Source organism: Onychostruthus taczanowskii, unplaced genomic scaffold (genome assembly GCF_017590055.1).
Source record: "Onychostruthus taczanowskii isolate IOZ18803 unplaced genomic scaffold, ASM1759005v1 scaffold9, whole genome shotgun sequence".
NCBI lineage: Eukaryota > Metazoa > Chordata > Aves > Passeriformes > Passeridae > Onychostruthus > Onychostruthus taczanowskii.
In genome coordinates, this window is record NW_024506993.1 from 4,774,492 (window position 1) to 4,797,785 (window position 23,294).

General features: G+C 45.8%; 1 protein-coding gene across 3 annotated transcripts in view; it reads left to right on the forward strand.

Annotated features, from left to right (window-relative positions):
* FRMD4B (FERM domain containing 4B) overlaps window positions 1-23,294 on the forward strand; it is an 80,329-nt gene that overhangs the window by 36,602 nt on the left and 20,433 nt on the right. For all 3 annotated transcript variants that reach the window (XM_041425998.1, XM_041425999.1, XM_041426000.1), the window contains exons 6-11: window positions 2,434-2,490; window positions 3,434-3,456; window positions 16,817-16,900; window positions 18,099-18,164; window positions 19,208-19,265; window positions 20,149-20,235. In XM_041425998.1, the coding sequence (XP_041281932.1) occupies window positions 2,434-2,490; window positions 3,434-3,456; window positions 16,817-16,900; window positions 18,099-18,164; window positions 19,208-19,265; window positions 20,149-20,235 (375 nt within the window). The remainder of the gene's footprint in view (window positions 1-2,433; window positions 2,491-3,433; window positions 3,457-16,816; window positions 16,901-18,098; window positions 18,165-19,207; window positions 19,266-20,148; window positions 20,236-23,294) is intronic.

Below are 23,294 nucleotides of genomic sequence, written 5' to 3' on the forward strand. Positions count from 1 at the left end.
GTAAAGTGACCAGAGTTTCTTAAAGCCAGCGTCTAGGAAAAAGCAAATAAACACAGAAGAGCAGCCTCGTAATTATTCTTGCTAATTAGTTAATGGCTGTGAGGTGCTTTGAAGATGAAAAGTGAGGAGGTGCTTGGTTATTAAGTCCCAAACACCCCTGTAAGGCCAGCAGCAGCTCTTGCTGTGGGTCAGCAGAGACTCTGCTGCAGCAGCTCATCAGGTGCTGCTCTCCTTATCTGGGAGCCAGCAATAAATCAAGAGGGCTTTGGAGAGTTAAATCTCCTTGAGTTTCTTGTAGGCTTAAAAGGCAATGAGCCCCATGTAGCTGACTCTGCCTTGGGGCAGGGCAAGGGTCTTGGTGAGCTTTTAAAGCCCCCTTCTGTCCCTGTTTTCCCTGATTTTTTGATCCAGGGGTGGCTTTGCTGAGGCAGATCTCACCTTTCCTGCTGAGCTGAGGTTCCCTGTGATGGCATTTTCTCATATCTGAGTTCTTTGTCTGCTGGTGAAGGACACCATGGTGCTGGGGTGACCTGATCTCCTGTAATCCTCTCACCACCACAGCTGGCATCAGAGGTTGCTTGGGCAGATGCAATTTAAGCTTTCAAAAAGCCAGCTCAGATGTGCATGACAAAGACTAACCTGATACAGTCCTGGAAGTAACAAAGTGCCTTAAAGTTGCACCTATGTGAAGAGCTTCTGGGCTGCAATCTTGCCTCTTTTCTTAAGCACAAACATGAAAGGGATCTGAAGGAAGGATGCACTTCAAGCCATTTTTTTCCCCTTAACTTGTGATGTGCCCCTCCTCTTCTAATGAAATATGTCTGGGAATGCTTTGGGGGCTACTCCTGCATAGCTGGTGCCACACCTGTTGGGAAGGGGAAATTCCTCTTGGTCTGCCTGTCAGAGAAGCCTGGGGGAGTGCTGCTGCTGGAATGTTTTATTGACAAAGCTGGCAAAAACACTTCCTTTCCATGAAAATTGAATTATTTGTTTGTTCAACTTTTGAATTTAGTCTCTGTGGGCCAGACCTGCAGCTGTGGTAAATTAGCTCAGCTCCAGATGTGCCCTAATATATTTTGAGATGTCATTTCCCTGTATCTGTATGTAATTCTGTAGATCTTGCTGCTGCCTTGGTTTTGGCATTATTTCAGCTTTCAGTCTGCTTTGTCTCCTCATTCAGCCAAGAGATCCTGGGGGCTAAGGATGTGTTGGGATCTCAGTGACATGAGGCAGGCATCATGTCCACTATCTGCATTTGCAGAAGGTCAGTAAGAAAAATCTGTGTTCCTGGGCTGCTCCATAGGCTCAGTTTTGTGCTTTGCCCACTGTTTGCAGGAGGAGTAAAGGAGTGCAACTGTCAGTGCATCTCCTTTATTCTTCCAGTGTCACTGCTGGTCCCAGAGTAGAACCAAGGGCAGGGGGTTTTCCTGGTAAGAAACTAACCTGGAAAGTTTGTACTTAAGCTTGTAAGCAGGAGAAAAAAAAATCCAGGATCCTCATGTAGCTTTAATACTTTGGCACTTGTGCAGTTTCTGAGTACTTAGTACTGTTAGGACAGGGCTGGCTTTGGGGTGGGCTCAAGGCACAGGAGATTTCCAGCATGGGGTCCATGCAGTTCTTCTGATTGCTCTAGAGCTCCAGTGGAGCTGGAAGAAATGAAAGCTGTAGGATGCAGGCTGAGCAGGACAAAGGACTCAGTTATGCTGTCCTTGTGATTAATCAGTATGGCTGGTTTAGCAGCAGGGGGCTGTGTACCACAATCACAACAAACAAGGAAGGGCCCTAAAACTGTAAGCAGTAAAACTCTTTATGGAGAGATGGATGTAGTTCCTCGGTTTTCTCGTGGCTGGGCCAGGGCTATCCCAGTGGATAGATGCACCCAAACTCAGCTTCTGTGCTCTGGAGAGCACAGGAATGAGCTGGGAAATAAATAGATTGTTTGCAGATGGTGTCAGGGGTTTAGGTCTTGTCTGATACTGCTACCTGTGGAGCTGATACGTGCTCATAGGTGCCATCCAACCATGTATCTGCCATACCCCATCCCTGCAAGTGTTGAATGCCAGGGCGTGGAGTAACCTGGTCTGGTGGAAGGTGTCCCTGCCGGGGGCAGGGGGCTCGGGGGACGCTTGTTAAGGTCCCAAATATGATTCCAACCCAAAGCAGTCTCTCCTTCCGTGACCTGCGCCCCTCACCCCGGGGAGGGGGTGTGTGCATTAAAACCCCCCGGTTGCTGGACGGCAGAGGCGGTGGGCTCGGCCGCAGTGGCACGGAGCAGCATCCCTTGAATCGCGGCAGCAGGCGCGTTTGTGCGGGCGGAGGGCAGGGCTGGGGCCGGGGAGGACGGGCGGTGCGGCGGGGGACGCGGGGCGGGAGCGGCGCCGCCTCTGCCCCCTCCCCTCCCGCCCGGCTCACGCTCTGCTCTCTCCGGCACAGGGGCAGATCGAGGTGGACAGCGAGACCGTCTTCAAGTTGGCCGCCCTGGTGCTCCAGGTGAGTGTCTGCCCCCGGGTTTGGCTCAGAGCGTTCCCCTTCCCGGCGTTTTCCCCCCCGCTCCCTAGGGACGAGCCCCGCGGGGTTGTTTGTGGTCTCCGCGGCTGGGGAGCTCAGAGGAAGCTGGAACGAATAGGAGTTTGTTTTCTCATAGGCGAGTAAGAGAAATATTTGTTTGAGGAGTTTTAAATTGAAAGAGTGAGAGCTAATCAAGGGAAGTAATTTATCTGGGCAGGTTTCCATTCAATTTATCGCTTAGCCTAATTTAAATACATTCCAGAGATGTGGGAAGAAAAGTGTAAATATTGTAGCGAAACCAGCTATATTATGCCTGTGAATCTTCTTTTCTGAGCATATGGTTTTGATACCTTTGTTATGTTAAGATACACAGTGTCAGTTTTCCCTTTCATTAATCTAGTTTTCTTTTACTGAGACTTAAACTCCAGTTATTTACCACTTTCTATGAATTCTACCTTTAAAAAATTGGGGCTTTTCCCCCATTGCATTGTCATTGACAAAGTGCCACAGCAAAGCTGCAGCAGCAGCTTGATCTGCCTGAACAGTTGTTTTCATCTCGAGTGAGCACAATTCTTCCCAACTGCTGACCTGACTGTACAGCCAACCTTTGCCTGAATGGGAGAGGAGGGAGAATTGTATTTCACTTCTTGTGCAGTAAAAGCGACATTTGATTTGCAATGTGAAACTCATCCCCTTTTTGGAAGCAGTTTTATTTGTGCTGTGGGTGGATTGTCTTCAGCTGGGAGCATGAGGGGCCAAGTCCAGCTCTTGAGCACATGCAGGCAGGATTGGTGTTTTGCAGGGAGTGTGGTGGGGGTCAGGATCTGCCTGCGGAGCTGTGGGAGTGGGGAAGTGAACAATGCTGGGAAAACCGAGGGTTTTGAAGAGATCATGTTTTAATTCTGTCACTGTTTTTCAATTGTAGGAAGCTAAAGGGGACTATTCCAGGTAATAACATTTTCCTTTCTAATGCTGGTGTGCTTGATGGATGTGTTTTTCTGTGTTGGCATTGTATTGCAAACAATCACAAATGGGGGTAAAGTCCAGCTGCGAGCAGTGCCCGAAGAAAGTGAAATGTGCTGCTGGGCTGGATAAAATCTGAGTCTGCAGGGTGAGTAATGCCTTTTGTGAGCAAGCTCTGAGTCAAAACAGTGTTTCAGGCCACCACGCTCTGCTCCCCTCCCAAGTGTGGGTGCCGCAGTGGGAGAAGGGGAAAGCTCCCACACTCCCCTGCCGGGAAAACTTGTGCTTTGCCAAACTTTTGCCAAGCAAAGCATTGCCTGTGCTTCTGCTGACCTGTGTTTGGGTCCGTGTGGGTGACCTTGCCCACAGCCCTGCCCGTGCAGTGGCAGCACGTGCAGGGACACAGCCATCAGCTGCCCCTGGGATCAGTGAGCCATGTTCTCCTGCAGCTGCCCCGGGGCCTCTCCCTCCCCACACTTGACCCAACAGTTGTGTTCTGGCTGATGTGCAACCCCCTTGAGCTGTTTAAAGCTGCATCATCAGGTCTGGCTTCCCCTTGGAGGTGCTGCTTACCCAGCTCTGATTGTGATAAGGGGCTGCGGGGGAGCAGGTGGGGTCACCTGGAGCTGCTGGAGCCATGGGGAAAGACCTTCCATTAGAAACAGCTCACTAAGCAAATAGAGATTCAGAAGATTGGCTTTGGTCATGTTAATATTTTACTGCTTGCTGAGTTTCCATATGGGGGGAGAGGTGTGTTTTACACTTTAGCTACAGCAGCTTTGGAGAGCATCCAGTACAGACCTGTGTGCCCAAATGCAGGGAGCAAGTCACATTTGACTGCCAGAGTGGCTCTGCTTTCCCTTGAGGGGGCAGTTGTCAGGTAAATGCCAGTGCCAATCCCTAGACCCCTTCCCTTCAAAGGCTTGTCCATTCCCTGCCAAAGGGCACGCTCTGTGAAGTCCATCAAACCTCCTCCTCCTGTTTGTTGGCATCCTATCACAGGTGACTTTGATCAGCTGGGTGGGCTGGCTGTGCAGACCATTTCTGCTTCTGTTCATGCTGTAGACCTGCTCTGTGACCCCCAGTATACTGCTTATACCTGCTGTATGCTGCATTTTTCTCTAGTAAGACCCCTTATCTTGCCTGATCTCTACAGGGACGCCCTAAGCTTAGCTCAGTTAGGCCCAGATAACCAGAAAATCACTGCTGACTCCACAATAAGTAACTTGTTAAGCTGTAGCAACCGGTGGCACAATTTTCTTGATTCTCAAGAACAGGGGCTAATGTTAAAAACCACCTTAGTGGTGAAAAGCTCCCTTATGTGGTTTAAACTTAACACAGCCTCCTTATCATTTGCCATAAATAGGTTTGTAAGTATGGCTTCACGAGCCCAGGAACTGTGTCTGTGGCTGTTTTCCATGCTTCCCTGGACACGTTGCAAGGGGTGGATTGCCCGTGGTTACCTTCAGAAGTATTTAAAGAAAATTGTAGGGAAGAGCACTCTGCTACAAGAGTGATTTGTAAACGCAGTTCTTCCCTGAAGAGTTGCATGGAGATAGCTGCAGCAATTGTTTCCTCTGTTAAACTGAACATGTGTTATGTCCCCGTGGCAAATGAGCACAGCCAGCTGTCCCAGGCCCAGTGAGCACACCAGGAGTGAAGGAATTTCATGTCACATATCACAAGTGGTCCTTTGGGCCAGTGCTGATAAAGCCTGGCTTAATTACCAGCATATCTTAACGAGGACACCAAAGGAGTGGCCTCCACTGCACAGCTTGCTTTGCTGCACAGACTGTGTCCCTGAGCAGGGCTCTTGTGCAGTGGGATTTGCCTCCCTTTGCACTGTCTTGAGTTTAGAGTGTTCTCTGCTCGCTGTCATTTGGACATTCTGCTTTGAATCACCTTCTGGAATGTGGCTCTTGCACCACCTCAGCTTCCGTGAGAATGTGCAGGTTGATTTTTTTGATACTGGATTAGTGCTGAATGAGCGCAGGAATTGCCTGAAGTCCTGGAGATTAGCTCTGTGGAAGTGAGGATTGGGCCAGTCCAGGCAATGCTGGGGATCTCTTCCTGTCTGATTTTTCCCACACATCCCATAGGCAGCTTTTCCATGGGGACACATCCTGTGGTGGGGTCACCGTGTGGCATTCCCACTGACGTCAGCTCCGTACCAGGGCCCGAACACGGCAGACTCCTGTGGTTCTACAGGAACCTCTTTCCCAATCCACTGCTCAAATTCCCAGATAACACCCTGATGGCAGGGAGCAGCAGCCTGCTGAGAAACACCCTCCCCTGGCCCATGCTGAGTGGGTGAGCACATTCCTTGGAAATCTGTTTCTTTTCAGTGAGCAAACCTGACACGTGGGCTCTTGGAGAAAGTAAAAAACTTTCGATTTCTACACCACCAAGGTCACTCAGGAGGGGCTTTGCAGTCTGGTAGCACTGGCAGCCTGGGAATAGCAGGGACTTTGGGGTTTGGTCTTTGCAGGTGTTTTGCAGGACCCCAAGGTCCTGAGCTGGGCTCTTACTGGATGGGGGTTTCACAGAACCATGGAATGGTTTGGGTTGAAAGAGACCTTAAAAATAATTTTGTTTGTGCCTTCTTATTTGGGGAGAGGCTTTATGTAAGATGAACCACAGATATCCCACTTTGGGAGTACCCTAGTTTTGAAGACATGCTTATGATTTAGGAAGAGGCTTTATGTAAGATGAACCACTCAAATCCCATTTTGAGAGAACCCTGGTTTTGAAGATGTTTATAAAACTTAAGTGCATGCTTCAAAATTGCATCCCCAGCATGTCCTGATTGGATAACTCTAGATTCTCAAAGGCAGCCATGACTGGCGTTGGGACACAGGAGGAATGAGGAGCAGAGGTGGCAGCAGGCCACCATGTACCCATTTCCTTTTCCTGTTTACCCAACTGGTGATCCCAGCCAAGATAATTCCCTGCTGTGTGTGATGAAGAGGATGTCACAGGGATGCCCAGTGGGCTGTCCCTCTCCCCATTACCTGGGATGGTGTCAGGGCTGCCCTGAGCAGAGCAGGTCAGTCCTGCAGCCCTGCTGTGCCCAGGAGGGCTGGGATGCTGCAGATTCCTGCCCCTCTGCCTTCCTGGGCAGCACTGGGCACACTTTGCTCAAGAGGAAGGATGTAACACTGGCTCATGTTTGCTTTTCACGACTCATGCATGGCTTCCAGTTGACTGCTTCTGTGTTTAAGCTGAGTTCCCAGCACTTTTTACCCAGCTCCTGCAATAGGAACCCCAAGCAAGCGTTAGTCATTGGTTGGAGTTTTGAAACTCTGCGTGAGTTAATTGCGTTTCTCCACTCTCCTATTTGCAAATGAAACAAAAATCTGCAGGCCTGGTTTTATGAAATCTTGGTTTTTAAACTCTATGCAAAGGTTTTAGAAAGATAATGTGATTCAAATTGCAGCTTCTGGCATGGCTCAGTTTTGGGGGGAAAACGTACATATTCTGTTTATTTTAGGAATTCTATTTGAATTTTAAAGAGACAGTGTTTTGGCAGTCTGTTAATTATTCATGTTGTAGATATATGACATATAAAGCCTGGCCTCCTTGGGAAATAAATGATTTAGCTGTATTTAGTTTACAAATTAAGCATCTGCCCGCAAAAATGCTGTGAAATACTATATACTTTTTTTTTTCCTGTGTAGCTTGACGAGAGAGACAGTTTATAACTTAGAAGTCCTCAATGCTGTCCTAGCACTGGAAAAATGTTTATCAAAATCAGATTAGCTACAGGGACTATATAAGGAAAGCAACTTTGAAAAAAAAAAAGTTTATTTTCTGACTGGAAATCTTGGACCGTGTTTTCCCCAGTACCATTTCCAGGACTGAAACCCAGCCATGCTCCCTGGAAGTTAATTAAATTGCTGGAGGAGGGCTTCTATTTTCTTTAAATAGCTGACACATTCGTTTTTGATTCTGGCCTGTGGGCTGCAAAGATAACTCCCGACTGGTATAACATAACACAGACAAAATAATGAATTCCTGATAGCTGACATGTGCAAGGCACCGGGGTTTATCGTTATGGGGGTGATAAAGAGAAGTTTGTAAAAGGGAAAGGTTTGGATGAGAGATAGCCCTGCAACTGAGGCTATGGAGTAATTGGTTCAGAAACTCCTGAATTTTAAAATCCTACTTAGAAAAAAGCAAAGTTCTTGATCTAGGTGCAGAAAGTAGTATTAACAATTTGCTCTTAATTAAGAGTGCTCAGAGTGAGAGTTTTGGGTACTGTTTTTTTGGGAAGCTGAATATTTTGCCAAATATTGAAGATCTCTTGGTAGAAAAGAATGTGGGAAAGATAACATGGGCAGTGCAAGAAAATAGCTGTTGGAAAGAAGTTAATAATTGTCTGATAGCAAAGCACCTGCTCACTCTACCGCTAACCCCAAGATTAAGGTACCCTCAGGAGCAGGACACACCTGAGGTCTGTTGGAGGTGGCTTGTCCAGCCTGTTTCTGGGAATTTTGCCAGGTTCATGTGACCAAAATTCCAGGTGTGGCCACGCCCAGGACTGGGGTTGGAGCAGGAGGACAAGTTTGGGGATGAATTAGAAGGGGACATCTCATCTGGCAGCCAAAGACCAGAGCCCAGTCTGGATCCTGTTTCAGCCCCAACTATTTCCTCACACCTGTGTCAGTGGGTGATACAAAAGAGCTGGTGGGTCACCAGAGGATTCACTCTCCGAACATCCATCTGGTGCCTGTAGCAGCGCTGTAGTTTAGTTTCTGATGTTCTTTTCCATGCAAATGCACTCTTCAAATGCACTGATATCCTGAGCCTTTTTGCAGGCTGCCCCCAGCTCCCCGTGGGCTGTGTCTGCCTGGCTGTAAATCAGTGCTCAGCTCTGGCGCTGCCTTGTGCCCCTTGTGCTCCTGGCCCTTGTTTGCCAAGTGACTCATTGTGTGCTTTGCTTTTCAGCTGTGACTCCCAGCACTTTTCTTTAAATACCTGGTGAGGCGCTGGCTCTGAACCATTAACTCTGTCTTGGTCAAACCCAGCTGTGTGCTTTCCTCAGCTCCCTCTTTTTCAATAAACAGCTGATTTAGGACAGCATGAGCGAAGATCTGCTTATTCAGAGCCTGTTAGTTATGGGGCTTGATTATTTATTTTGCTTTATTTGGGAGTATTTGATGAACCAAGGTAGTAAATAAGCAAGTTTAGGGAAAGTCATGTTTCATACCTATTTCATACAAAGATGATGATCACCCTACTGACAGGTATCAGATACCCACTTTCCCAAGAGCTTAATTGAATTTTATACCCTCTTAAAATAAAGCTGGTTGAAGACTGCGGTAAATTTTCTCTAGCAGGGTGAAAAATTTTGCTGTCCTTGATGAATCCCTGCAGGTCTGCCATGAAGAACAGGAGCTGAGGGAAGCCAGGCTGAGCTCCATCTCCCTGAGCACTGAGGCAGCAATTATGAGATGAAAACACTGTTTTCTCCTGGTGTTTTATTTTTCATGTAAACCAGGTGCAAATACAAAGAAAAAGTACTTAAGATGCTGTTTCTTGTATAGACTTTTCATAGCAACAGGGTTTTTTCCACTGGTGCTACTTGTAGATTCATCCAGTTCATGGCAGACTAAAGCATATGCAGTCTGCAATGATGTAATTGTAATGGTTTTTTACAATTTCCTATTTTAAAGCAGTTTTGTAAGGACTCTCAGGCAATTCGTATAGAATGCTTATTATGGAGCAGATTAATTAGGTGGAAGCACTGTGGGTGGAAGTGAGCAAAAAGGATTAGATGAAGAGGGGTAAAAAGGATGTTTGCAGTAATTTAATAACCTGATCTCATGGGATTGACTGCTTGCATATAGCAACGTAACTCTTAATATTCACACGTAATTATGGCAGTTTGGTGAGGAACAGTAATTTTTAGATTTCATATGCATGATATTTGTACAGTTTCCAGAGGGGCAGAAAAAGGGTTACTGTGTTTTGTTTGTTCTCTTTAATAGTCCCTTCACAGTACTTTTCTTTGGTTTTTCTTTTTTTTTTTTTTTTTTTTTTTTTTTTTCTTTTTAATTATTTCTAACTCAGAGAAAAGAGCTAAAGTGGGTACAGTCCAGCCACCTAGAGAGGTCTTTTGTGTGTGCCCTGCATGCAAAACAGATGAGCGACAAGGCAATCAAGGTGCAAGGAAATTCAACAGCCCCCAACTTGTCCCCCATGCAGGGGAGAAGCTGTCACTTGGGGTAGCATCGTGACATCCACAGCCATAGGTAAAAGATGCTTTTCCCTTGTCCTAGAAATTCCTTTAAGTACGGGTTCAGTATTAAAATACATGGCCTTTTCTATTGTAAAAATCACATTTCATGGTGAAAAATCACATTTCACCTCCATTTTGTCTAATATCTGAAAAACTCTGTCAGGTCTACAGGGATTTTTTTCCAGTCTTGCACCCTCAGCTGTGAGCAGGAATTTGGGCTCTGGTCTGAGTCCTAACAACATCCTCACTCTAGGAAAGCAGAAGGCAGAAGTAAATCTTTTGCTTTTCCTTCCCATGGTGGCTGAGATCTATCACATGAGGTGTATTTTGTGCTTTGAGGAAATGGAGCGACAGCTTTTCAACATCAGCTTTTTTGCTTTTGCAGATTTGTCAGGTCTTTATCATTATTTGGACACTTTATTTTTCTTGTGGTTCCATGTATCTCCATGTATCAGCTGGGCTGTGATAACAAGCTTTAAACTTTGCTACTGTACTCAGACATGCTAAAAACCCACAACTAATATGGCTAAGCTGACCTTTGTGTGAACAGGAAGAAAGTGTGAATGTTAGAAATAACAGTCTGCTGTTGCGAGGAAGGGCTTGGGATCCTTCAAGCGTTGTATCAACTGTGAATATCCATCTTTTGCTTGGCAGTAAATCCCCAGGTAAAGCTGAGCCATTCTGCTTTGGTCTGGTCTGGTAGGGGAGCACTGCTAACATGTGCTGTGGGTATGAGCAAGCAGCTCTTTAATCATGGATGTGTCATAGCAGGTCTGTGGGGTGGAATCCACCACAGGTCCAAGGACTAAATGGGTTTGTCTCCAGAATATTCATGTTTCACATCAAGAGCTGTGAAAGAAAACCTGAGGATTTAGGGCGGCTCCAGGTCACAGATTTTCTCTAGCCATGAAGAGCTACTTCTTTGGCACCCTGTTCCTTGTCTGCAAAGTGGAAGTTGTAGCATTGTCTCATCTGCCAGGGTGGCTCTGGGAGCAGCTCATGTTCCTGTTTGCTCACCGTGTCCTCATGTGGAGAGGTGTGTGCATGCAACTGATGGGAGAAATGTTGCATTTTCCTTGGTGCTCCTGGCCCATCTTCCAAAAGCCAGTGTATGGGGTCACCAAACCCCAGCAGATCAGCAGGTGCTGCTGCTCTGCCCAAGAGTTGGGCAGCGCTTGGGAAGCAGAGAAATTGGGCTCAGGGAGCAGGGCTGAAGCTCAAGGTCAGGCCTGAGAGTCCAAAGCTCTGGTCCAAGCATGGGGAATGGTCATCCAGTCCCAGCCACACTTTGTGTTTGGTGCAGCTCCTCCTTGAGCTGTGAAACTAAAGCTGCACAAGGTGGGAACTCGCAGCACAGCCACAGCCTAAATGTCCCAACAAGCTGAGGTTGAAAAAGCCATCTGCACTGCTTATCAGGCTCCTTCTCACAGATGGGGTTGGAAGGCTCTTAAATGCCCCTTCAAATACCTCTCTGAGCAGGCGGCTGCTATCTGCTGTTCAAGTGGCAGCCTCTGCAGCCCTGCCCCCAGCAAAGCTCCTGCTGGCTGCGGGGAAGGTCGGGCTCTGGCAGTCCTGTACCAACGGGAGCCCCTTGTTCATGGCCTTTCCACATCCTGGGCTCCCCTCAATAGAAAAATAACTTCCTTGAGTGTGCCAGCAGACCATAAACTGAAAGGTTGGGAAGTGATGGGAAACGTCTGGCATTTGTCACAAAAGAGGATTTGTCGGAGAGCACATTTCAAAATCCTGCTGCCAAGATCCTGCTGCTCTGGCATACTCAAAAGCTGCTAAATCCATCTCCATCTCTCCCTGTACCTCCCCTCCCCTGCTCTCTCTTCCTTCCCCCCCTTTTTTCTCCTGCACTTTTAACCCTGCTCATTTTTTTCCCCTCCACTGCCTCACTGCTTGCTCCTCACACCTGTTTCTCATGGTCCCTCGAAGGGCAGAGCAGCCTCCAGCGGTGCCTGAGGTTGCCTTGCTCTTTGTTTTACAGCAAACCCAAAGCCTACAGAGCAGGCACCTGTTGCTGAAGCTGCCCAGCCACAATGGGATGGTCCATGTTGCTGGCTCTCATCTCTGAGTGTGAGGAATGGGAGCACCTTGGAGACCTTGGTGATGTTTCCCTGAGTCTGGTCACTTGAGAAAATCACTTTAGGACCAGGCTGGAGTGTGGGCAGCAGCACAGGATGTTCTTGTACAATTTGGTGCAAAGGAGTTTGGTGGTCATTCTCAAGCAATAGGGCTGTTGCTGTCATCACCTGAATAATCTGACCCTCTGAAACCCTTGATTGTCAAGCTTTCAAGCATCTGCTCTAAGTTTGTGCTGTTTTGGAGGTGGGTTTTTTTTGCTAGCTCTAAATATTGTGAAGAGAGTGAGGTGACAAATCCTAATGGAAATGCTTTGAATCATCTGCATGATGTAGGGTAATAGTGTATCATACTTTTGCTGTGCAGCTGCACACTTCCCTGAATCTCGTATGTAATTCTCAAATTTGCTGATATTTAGGTGTCCATGAAATAACTTCAAAGTTAATTTTGAGAGACTGATTGACATTTTCTAAAGGCAAGGCCACTCTAAAGTCTTGCTATGCCTAAAATTCATTTCAAGAATTAACGGAACTTAGGATAATGCCATTTAGGAGAACCTGGGAGTGACTTTTTCCAATGATCCTGTAGCAACACGATAAAGTATTTGTGTGAGATCAAGGAGCTCCAAGAATAAAGTTGCTATACAATGCACTTTCCCTAGTGATAAATTTGTACCTTATAACGTGTTATAAACACAATTCAGCAGAGGCAGACACACCTGCCCTTGTTTTAGTGAGTTATGAGTTGTCTGAAGTCCTGTCCTCATCTAGTTGTTAATATTTACAAAGAATCTGTGGGCTGATAAGCTTCTATGCTGTAGTCCACTATATGGCTTTTGCTGCTGGGTGTGTTGCTTGCTCTTCATGTTTTGTTACTCTCATTAACCACATTTTACTCCATCTAAGCTCTTACCTGCTTTAGCAAGGGGCATAAGCTGGTTTTTGACAGTAGGTGCAGGGAAACCTATTGACAAATGGTCCCAATTAGCACAGTTCTGTAAATCTTTGCCTGGCAGGGAGTGTTGTATCATTCCATTACAAGCTGTCAAGATGCACTTTCTGGCGGCATAAATATGTAACTCTTCTTTAATTTTCAGTAATGTGCTCTAGGAAGAGCATGCCATGATAGCCTGGCTTGGTTCCTTCATGGATTTCTGGTGGGGATTTTAGCAGGATGCCTGAAATCTCACTGTAACATCAGCAGGTTGTAGGAAGCTCATGAGATTGGTCCTGATTTGCTGCTGGAGTTTCAAAGTGGGAAGTCCTATTGATAGTATGGTACATGATTAAATAATGTTAGTGGATATTTTAGAATCAAGCTCCCTCTCCATAGAGCTAGCACTGATGAGCAGGGCATGCTGGGGACAGCATCTTACCCAACATTTAATCATGTTGGGACAGAGAATTAATGATGGGCAGTACCAGGAGTGCAAGTTGAGGTTTGGTGTGAGGAGGCTCTGATGCAGGTTTTCATTATTTCCATTTGCATTGCCCAGATTGATTCAAGTTCTACTTTGTATCTGCCAGAGAGAAAACTCCTGTTCAGAGGGTGGAATAGGAAGGAAGGGTCTGTCTGCTGCTTTTGTTTAATTCTTCTCCATAGTGGAAAAATACTTGATTTGAGAGTTTCCTATATTCTCCTCCTGTGGAATAAACAAACCTTTTGCCAAAAAAATGTTCAGTCCCATTGACTCTGGGCAGTTTATGTATTGAAATGATGCCAAAAACCACCAGTCCAGAAACCCCCTCTGTAGCAGGGGTCAGATTAAATGCAAGTTGGGCCTCCCTATCCCGACAGCCACGTTCCTCCTCCTGGTGGGAACCCACCATGGACGTGCCAGATACAGCACTGGGTGTTTGGCTGGCAGATAATGGGGATGATGGGACATCTGGAGCCGAGGCTGTCTGCCCTGGGATTGCTGTATCACCTCGTGGTCCTTGTGAAACCAAACAGGAACAGGTCATAATTCAAACCGCCGCTCCTGCTATCGGGAGTTGTCACCTCTGGGGAACAGCTGGGTCTCAGAGGGCTTGGGAAAGTGATTCTGAAGGTCAAGGGGAGACTTGCTTGGTGCAGATGAAGTGATAATGGACTCTGTGGAAGAGGGGGAGGATCATTTGAGGCTTTTATTATCCCTGAAGCCGTGAATCATCCCAAACGCTAATCCTGGGGCGTGCAGTCAGCAGATCCAGGCTGCTGCGTGCCAGCCTGCACTGTCTGAAGGCATCCAGCATGCAAGGAGCTGTGCCCTGTCTCTCCCAGGTCTTCTACATTTTTCTAGGATTGTTTCATGCTTGATCTTACAATTATGCAGGGGAAAAAAATCCTCATGTTGCTTCCCAGAGAGTTTCAGGCCTTATAAGTCCATTTGGATGGACTTCTCCCAGTGCTTGTGGATGGGATGGTGTCTGAACCTCAGGGTGTGAGGTTGGGTCCTGCGAGGAAGACAAGTCCCAGGAGCCAATTTTGCCTCATAAAATCAGTGTTACTGCGAGAAATTGGATGGGTTTGTAGGTTGGCAGAAGAAGAGAGAAGGCCCAGCTCTGCTGTAAGCTGTCACGGCTCCGTGGCCTCTGCCTGCTGACAGTCTGCAGCAGGGCTGTGGTTCTGGGTCACTGCTGCAGGGACGTGCCCCCTGTCATGGCACAGACGTGGTGACAGCCCTTTGATCACTGCGTGTCCCAGCTCAGAGCCCACAGGCCCTGCTTGGAGGCGGCTTTGCTGGCGGGGCCTCAAAATTTAAATTCAGTGGTAGATGTTTTCATATTGATGAGCTGCAACTCATCACTCAAGCCTAACTAGCACCCTCTTTTTGGCATTGGTGAGGATAAAGTTGTTACTTAGCCACGTCTAGAGAGGCAAGGGGCCCAAAAACCAAACAGAGGAGTGAGGGGCCCAAACAGGAAGGCGAGTAGCGCAGCTGGAGGCCACAAATGTTGCAGAAGGTGGCATTTCAGAGCATGGGAGATGCAGCTGCCAGGATTTGTGGCATTTCTGCAGACTGTCAGTGATGGGGAGGCTCCTGGCCCTGTAGTGGTTGGGGGAGGAGAGTTTGGGACCTCTCCACCCGTGTGTAGTGGTGACAGCTGGGTGTCAGCTGTCCCCTGCTCTGCCAGAGCTCAGCCCTGGCCTCCCAGCATCAGCCTCCTTGCTGCCTCAGCCCTTAAAACCAGGCTACTAAATAGGGGTTTAATGACCACCCATTAAACCTCTGATAATGAATATGGTGGGGCTGAGAATCTACATTTACAGAAACAGCCCTTTTGTTTGGTAAAAATGAGCTATTTTGTTAGTACTTCCTTCCAAAACCTCTCCTACTTCACTGTAGTTCCTTGCCAACTCTGCCTGCTAGAGCAGCCATTGCAGTGATAAATCAGGTTTAAAAATAGGAGGAGAATTATGGTTTAATTATCAATTATCCTGTGAGTCCATGATTGAAGTTGGACGGGACCTTGGAGGGCCAAGCCATCCAGCTTTAAGAAGTTCAGGCCACGTTGTATTTTGTTGGTGGTGGTGGTTGTTGTTTTGGTCTTTGGCGGGGGGGAGTTTTGTGTGGGTTTTTTGGTTTTTTTTTTTATTCTTTGCTCTGGTTTCTGAGGCCTCAGAGGAGCATGCTCTGTGTCTGCATTTTCATGTGACCCTACAAACCCCTGGTAATCTACCTTCTCTCTGCAAGCCAAGATGTCCTGCAGCCTTTTGATCCCATCAAAATGGGCTTGCAAGGGGTAAATAAAACTCTGCTTTTGTGAGCATTGGCTGTATTTGAGTGCTGGAAGGAGAGATCCTGATTTTCAATCCAGCTGTCCCCGTTTGTGGCACTTGGGTGCTGGCCAGCTTGCAAAGAAAAATGGATATTCCTGGCAGAAGAGTGCAGCAGCCAGCACTCCTCGGTGCTAATTGACCCCTTCTTGGCAGCTTCATCAAAGAAGTTGAAGAATAAATAGGCTGTTGATTGAACTGTTTCCTTGTCCCCAGAGGTGGTCCCCCTTACTCAGGGCTGAGGCTCATTGTCAAGGCTGGGGAAGAGCCTTGCAGAGCGATTAGCCTGTGCTCCCCAGGAACAAAAAAACCTTTCATCTCCTGCGTTTTCCATGTGGCATCTGGAAGATGGAATCGTGGGTGGGGGGGTTGCTGTGTCCTCCGTGTGCAGAGCTCCATCCTCAGTGCCCATGGCAAAGGGGGACATCGCTCTGATGAAAACTCTTAACAGCTCAATCTGACGAGAAAAGAGGTTGGGAGCAGGAAAACACCTTCAAGGAAAGCCTGGACAAAGTTGAATCAGATGCTGATGGACATGACTGGTGCATTCTTTGCATAGAAAAGTCATGTTGGTGCTTGCTGGTGCTGCTGCAAAGGCACGCAGAAATCGTGCTGAAATGGGGCGTGCAGGTTTCAGCTGATTAATTAATGGACCATGTGAGGAGAAAATATGAACCATTTTACTGACGCCTGTGAATAGTTTTAAAATATTCTGCCGGAGTTTTGTCGTGACAAATTGCATTCACATACTCCAGTCTCCCTGCATTTCATTTTGGGTTGGGCCTAGAGTCCAGAATATTTGAACTTTCTGTACTGGGCACTTCAGGAGAACTGTTTTCACTGAAAATGTTTTAAAGCCTATGAAACCCTTTGTTTTGAATCAGATCACTGTTAAACTTCTGTGATTTAACAAATACCACGCTGCTTCATGAAATGTATTGTTAAAGACAGAGCAAAACTTAGCACTACAAATCTTACTTTTGGGCTTTCCTGCAGCTGTTTCAGGGCTCACTCTGCACTCAGCAAATAGAGTAAGGGTGTGCAGAATAAATATTGATACGGTGGTGGCCTGAGCATCACGTGTGTGTATAATGAGCATGACACCATATCCATCACTGTCATGTGAGAGGGCATCTAGAGTTACGTTGCTATGACAGCCTGACATGGGGCAGCAAATACAGCCCTTCCTTCTGCCCAAACTAATGAGTCCATCTCTGATTCACCAGCACTGACTCTGGGCCATTTTTGTTTTTTCAGTGATGAGAACACTAGAAAAGACTTGAAGACACTGCCTGTCTTTCCTACCAAGACACTGCAGGAGCATCCATCACTTGCTTACTGGTGAGCTGTTTAATTTAAAATGTAAATCTTTCCTATGAATGGTAACAACAATATCACTTTTAAGCAGTTTGCAAACTCCTCTAAAAGTTTTCAGCCCAGGACATGGAGCTAATTGCTCATGTTCAAGCATTTCCAGTTTTTAGAAGATTATAAATTATGCAAGATCTGATGCAAATTCCTCCTTGAAAGTTTGCTCAAATTAAATTGCTGTGTCAGGAACTGCTGGATCAGTGTATGTGGGGACCCTGCAATCGAAGGAGCTGAAGTCTGAACTCCAGCCAAGGCTGGGTTTGCAGAGAGCACCTCAGTCTTCATCTGTCACACAGTGGAGCCTTTGTGGTGGGCTGACCTTTGCTGGCTGCCAGCTGCCCACCCAGCTCCTCTCGACAGGACAGGGGAAAAAAATAATCTAGAAGGGCTGGAAAGAGTAAGACACTTCCAATTCTGGGGCTTGAATTTGCTGTAAAGGAACACAGCGTTTAGGATGAATCAGTGATATTGTTTCCATGGAATTTATGCCCTTTGTGCAAATTCAACCTCCTCATTTGTTTTGGTTTTTTTTAGGCTTGATGTGTACGTGACGGATTTTCAAGTGTACCATGCTTGCTTATTATTTGTTTGTCTCTGAATGAATACTGCTGGGGTTTTCTTTGCTTTCAAGTGTCTGACACAGAAATGCATATTTTATTTCACATTCCTCCAAAACAAAATGTTGAAATATGTAAGAGGAAAAATGCAAAAAGGTCATTGCTGAAAAATGTGTGGTTTTTTTCACCTATGAAATGTCAGGGGGAGAAAAGAAATGGGAATGAAAACAGCTCTGGTTGAACTTCTTCTGTCTTACATATGGAGCATTAACCAGCCTTTGAAGTTTGGGTCCTTTAGAACATTAAGATGAATTTACACAATTAGCACCATTCTTCTGCAGCAGCATCTGCAGCAGAACAGGCTGATCCGAAATGGTTCATTAATTGGTCTGGAAGGCAGGATGTGATGGTGGGGATCAGCCAGGCAGCTCCACTCTGCCTAATGAAGGGTGGGAAAAGAAATCAGCAAGAACCAGAATTTAAACTAGAGCAAGAAACATGCAGGGGGACCTTTCTCTGCATGCTGAGCAGGTGGCTGAGCTTCAACAGATGCCGTCACACATGAACAAAGTCACTGAGCCTCTAAATTGGGTTTTGTGCTTGGTTTGCAGTGAGGACAGAGTAATTGAGCATTATACACAAATCAAAGGTCTGACCAGAGGACAAGCCATTGTTCAGTGAGTATGACACTTGTTAATTTGTGAAGATGGTATTTTTACTTTTCTCCTGTTCTTTTTGGTTGAGAAGTGGCAAGGCAGACTGTTTGGGTCATTATAGCCTGCAAACGATGTCGTTTGTATCTGTCAGATTCTCTTTTTATTGAGTTACATTGCAAAGTGGAATTATTTGAAATCTCTCATTTCACAGGCTTGCAGTTCAGCATTTGTGTAGTCGTTTGGGTACCTCAAAGACAAAAGAAATTGTTTGGATCTTACTTCATGGGAAGACTCCTTCCATACCTTGCTTGCCATCAATTAATTTTCATTCCAAATCCTTAAGGGTGCATATTACCCTAAGTCCTGTAAGAAATTCTGAAGTGTTCAGAATTTGGCTTTCAAAACATCAAGGTCTTCCAAGCTGCTCACTGAGCCTGTGGAATTGTATTTTTCATTTACATTAATATTTACTGTTCTTCCTACAAGCAGGCAGTAGGATGTGTTATGAGATGTTTGAGATGATGGCCATGACTGCACAGTGCAGACTCCTTGCAGTTTTTCTCATGTACCTCAATGCCTGTAAATCTGTCTGAATAATTTGTGGTCTTTTTTCAGTAGAAACAAGGGAAAAATGGTCTGTTCAGTGGTTTTCTGAATTGCCTCATGAAACAGTTGTACAATGGCATAAACATATTCATTTGGAGCCTATCATTTGTAACCATAGCTTCATAATGGAATAATTATAGGCAGGTCTTTACTGCCAACATTTCCCAAAAGGCTCACATGTTCAGTACAGAATTTTTGCCTTCAGTTCTATGATCTTCAGATTGAATTTTCTGTTGTATGAGAGATTTTCCTTTTGCTTTAGCTGGGCCAAAATACCCCATCTTTCCCCAAGCCAAGATGCTAAGTTTTTTCTGAAAATATGGGCCTTCAGCTATTACAGCCTTCAAAATATGCAGATGATAAATGACGTGTCCTGGATGTATGTGTGAAAAAAATATGTTAATAGATATTACTTCCTCCAGAGAAAATAATCTGATATGCTATAAATCTGTCTGCAGGTACATGAAAGTGGTAGAAGCTTTGCCAACATATGGAGTTCATTACTATGGAGTAAAGGTCAGTAACTGACTATAGATAATGTGATTGCTGAGCTTATTATGAGGGATTGCATTCCTAAAGGAGCAGTTGGATGATTCAGTGCCCTTCTATCAGTATGGAACCCCACATTTTTCAACCTCTATAATTTTTCCCAATTCAATGTGCTTTAAAAATTGTTTCCAGAAAGCAGAAAGGAATCTTTGTAAAACCTTATGTAATCCTATCAGGAGCTAAATTCCTATCATCTTAATTAAAGTGGATATCACTTCTAGACTTGAAACAGTTAATAGTTTCCCCAGAGACATTAATCAAGATTAGAAAAATAGAATGTGGAAAAGACTCCTCCTAAGTGGCAGGTGATTAGTGGTGTGTGCTTGGAGTGGGGAAATGCTGAGAAATACTTTTGGAGAGTGATGGAAATACACCATTTATTCCCACTTGTAGAGCAGAGCCGGGGCCAAAGTGTTTTGTGCCGAAGAGCTCAGCAGAGATGATGTCTCCTTGTTTTTGAGTCATGGCCATGACTGTGGTACCTGAGAAGCTGATGTTTTGTGCTGGTGTCTGTGGCTGTCCGTGCCTGAATTTAGTGGATGCAGTCATTGGCCACAGTTGTTTTCTGTCCCCTGTCCTTCCCCTTCACAGTGACACCCCGTTGTTTCAGCAGCACTGTCGCTTTTCCGCCCACGTTGCACAGCCACCACCTGGGTTTGTGCCTTTGCCTCAGAAGGCAGAGGGAGAAAGTTTCCACCTTCACCCCAGCAATCCACTTCACCTCAATTTGTTTGCCAGAAAATCCTTGTTCCGTACCGACTTGTACTTGTCACAGAGTGAAACGAGCTGTAGTCTTGGAATTGCCTAATTCTTAAGTAGCTCTTGGTTGACGTAGACATCCATTTTTCAGGATAAACAAGGAATCCCGTGGTGGCTTGGAATAAGTTACAAAGGAATTGGCCAGTACGACTTACAAGACAAAGTTAAGCCCAGAAAAGTAAGTTTTTTTGGGGGAACATGGTGTGGTGTTGCATGTCAGAATATACTCTTTCAAGCTGTTGCTTATTAGACTGGTGGGCAAAAGACCAAAGGCTGGAGGCAGAAGGAGATTTCTGCTGGCACTGAGGCAGTAAATCCTTCCCCCTCCTAGATAGTGGAAACTCCCTTTGGGAGCTTTGGCTCGTGTGTCTTGAGTTTGGTGGTCTCAGGACGGGGATTTTGGCAGCCCCCAGGGATAAGTACAGAAATATGAAGCGGTTGTGTTTCTACAAGGCCTTGTACTCGGGCAGTGTTTTCACTTCACTTTTGTAGGTGTGGTTTTTTTTGTGCCTGAAGCATAAAAGGCTCCACTGACACAGGGAGAATACAAGGGAAGCTGCGTGAAATTGAAGGCTTGTTGAAGTGTGTGTTTCCATGAATTCTGAGGGGGAATTGAGAATAAATGCCAAGTACTGGAGGTCATTCTCCTTCTCCAACCCGCTGCTTCCCAGAGTGTCTTCATTGAAACATCTAAGCCATGAGGGGATGGAGACTTGGGAGTTTGCTGTTCTTCTTTCCCCAGGAGTGATCTGGGCAGGAGTTCACATAAAGTTGTGCTCCCCGCCAGGGAATTTTTACATTTACAAAATGATATTGTTTAATGTATTGGTGCCAAAAAGCACAGCTTAACAAAACTTCCTTGTTAAAGAGTAATCCCCCTATTCAAGCTTCCAACTTGATCTTCTCTTTTTCCAGAGCAGGCTATGACTTGGTTTCTTTTGGTGTATTTATGTACCTGTGTGTCCATGGGTGAGCTCTCATGTCCTTCCTTTGCTTTGTTTAGTAAAATACAGAGTTTTATCCCAGGTGTCTCTTCCCATGCCTACACTAAAAGTAACACAGGAGGAACCCTTTGTAAATCAAGTCAACTTGATGAAGCTATTAAATGTCAAAGGAGAACATCAAGGAGGTCCTCTTGCCCTTATAAGCACTTCCCTGATTTTAGGCGACCTCTATAAGATTTTTCCAGCCAGGAAAAGATCGTTCTGCAGCCAAGATGTCCAGCTGTGACCAGCAATGCTGTCCAAGAAAATGGAGCCTGCCTGGCTGAAAGCATTGCTTCGCCAAGCATTTTTTATGCTTGTGGGATTTCAGTTTACAACATCAACCAGGCAGATTAAGAAAATGTTTTAAGGTCAGCAGGGCCCAGATACCAAGTCACACCCTGCTACAGTTAGTTACGAGGCGTTGTCTTTGAATTCAGCAGGAGCTGTGTTTAAGAAAAATAAAATAAAAACCAGAGGTCATCTCTGCAGTGGAAGCATTACAATGGAAATGAGAATAGTTGTTGGCTTCACTGAAATTATAATTATACAACAGAGGATAGAGATTTAAAGGGAAGAGTGAGAGAGAGGAGCCTAAATGCAGGTGGAAGGTTTAATTACAGTAAGCTCATTGAAAATGTGGGGATGGATATGGTTGTAGTATCCTTAAGGGTTTTCCTGGAGTCAGTGAAAAGGGACAAAAATTCTGTAAACCACAGCTTGTCCTGAGCCATGATTGCCTTTAACAATCATGGTAATACACAGACAGTTTCTTTGTATGAAAAATGTTTCATGGTTTGAAATACAAGGTGCACTTTGGGTAAGTGATTGGAATCAGATCACTTTTGTGAGGAAAAGCAGACATCAGGTCTAGAGGGGCACCCACACCCGGACTTGGGTTTGGAGTTAAAATGCTGAGACACTGCTGCTTATTTCAGTGTATCTACAGCCCTCCTGCCTGTGGTGCAGCAGGCAGAAGTTCCTTTGTTCCAGTGTTGTTGTTTCTTCATATTTATGAATGTATCAGAATTTATTTCAGAGAGAGAAGAGTATGGACAGCTTGCCTGAATCTCCCAGGAGTCTCTCTGGAGCAGCAGGCAGGAGGGGAGTAGGCATGTAAACTATTCCTGTCTTTTGGAGCAGCAGTACTAGTTTTGCTGGATTTAGCAGAATTTTCTTGCTTTGCGGGAATGGAGCCAAACTCACAACTGCCATGTGCTGGTGTTATCCAGCTGTTTATTCCATGGATCAAAACTGCTGTTGTGTTTATCCCCAGCCATCTGGGAAAGAGCATCCTCATTGTGCTTCACTTCTCCAGTTAGTGATGTTTAAATATACATGCAGCTGATAGATAAATAGAGAATAATAAGATGGAAAGGCTGAGTCCAAGTCTAACGAAAACCGAGTTGGCCTTCCTGAATTTTAAAGCTACAAGGGATCTCTGAGTGTGCAAACCTCTCTGACGCTGGTTGTGGTGGGAAAGCTGCAGCAGTTTGGATGGGAAGCTTTTAATAGGAATTGCTGCCTGTGCCACAGTGAATTCACACCAGGGGGATTTATTCTGCTCCCCTTGTCTTTTCTGCAGTGACATCAGATGTTTTTGCTTCACCATAGAATCACAGGCATCTTGCAAGAGCCAAGTCCATATTTAGAATAAAATTTTACTGTTAATAATAGAAATAAATACATGTTAGCTGCACCCATTAATGGAGGATCAGTTAAATCCTAAGAAATATAACCACCCTCTTAAAAAAGTGAAACCTTTTGGCTTTATCCAAGTAGGTCTTCAGGCAAAGACACCTAAATACAAGCCTTGGAGCGCAGTGGTTATCCCAAGATTTTGTTATTGGATCAACACCAGTGCATGGAGTCCAAGGCTGAGAGCTCCTCACAGGAAGGAACTTGCAGCAGAGGCCTGGGTGAAGCAATCCCCTGATCCCTATCACCCAGCCCTGCCAGGGCTGCAGCGTCACCGTCCGTGAGGGCAGCCCGGTGTGTGACTCGGGGCTGGACCTGGAGAACCTGCCCTGGCTGGCTGGCTGGGGAGGTTTGGCTCCAGCTATTAATATTTTGCTGGTTGACCTGAGACGGTTTGGACAAGGGAGTTTTGTCGCTCCAAGTCACTCCTGGGAGCTTGTATTGCTTTGGGAGCAGTTTCTAGAAAAGCCCCAATGTTCCCTGTCACCCAGGACTGCCAGCTGAGGCACTGAGGGAAGCACTGTGCTCCAGCTCCCTAACACACTGAAAAGGGAGA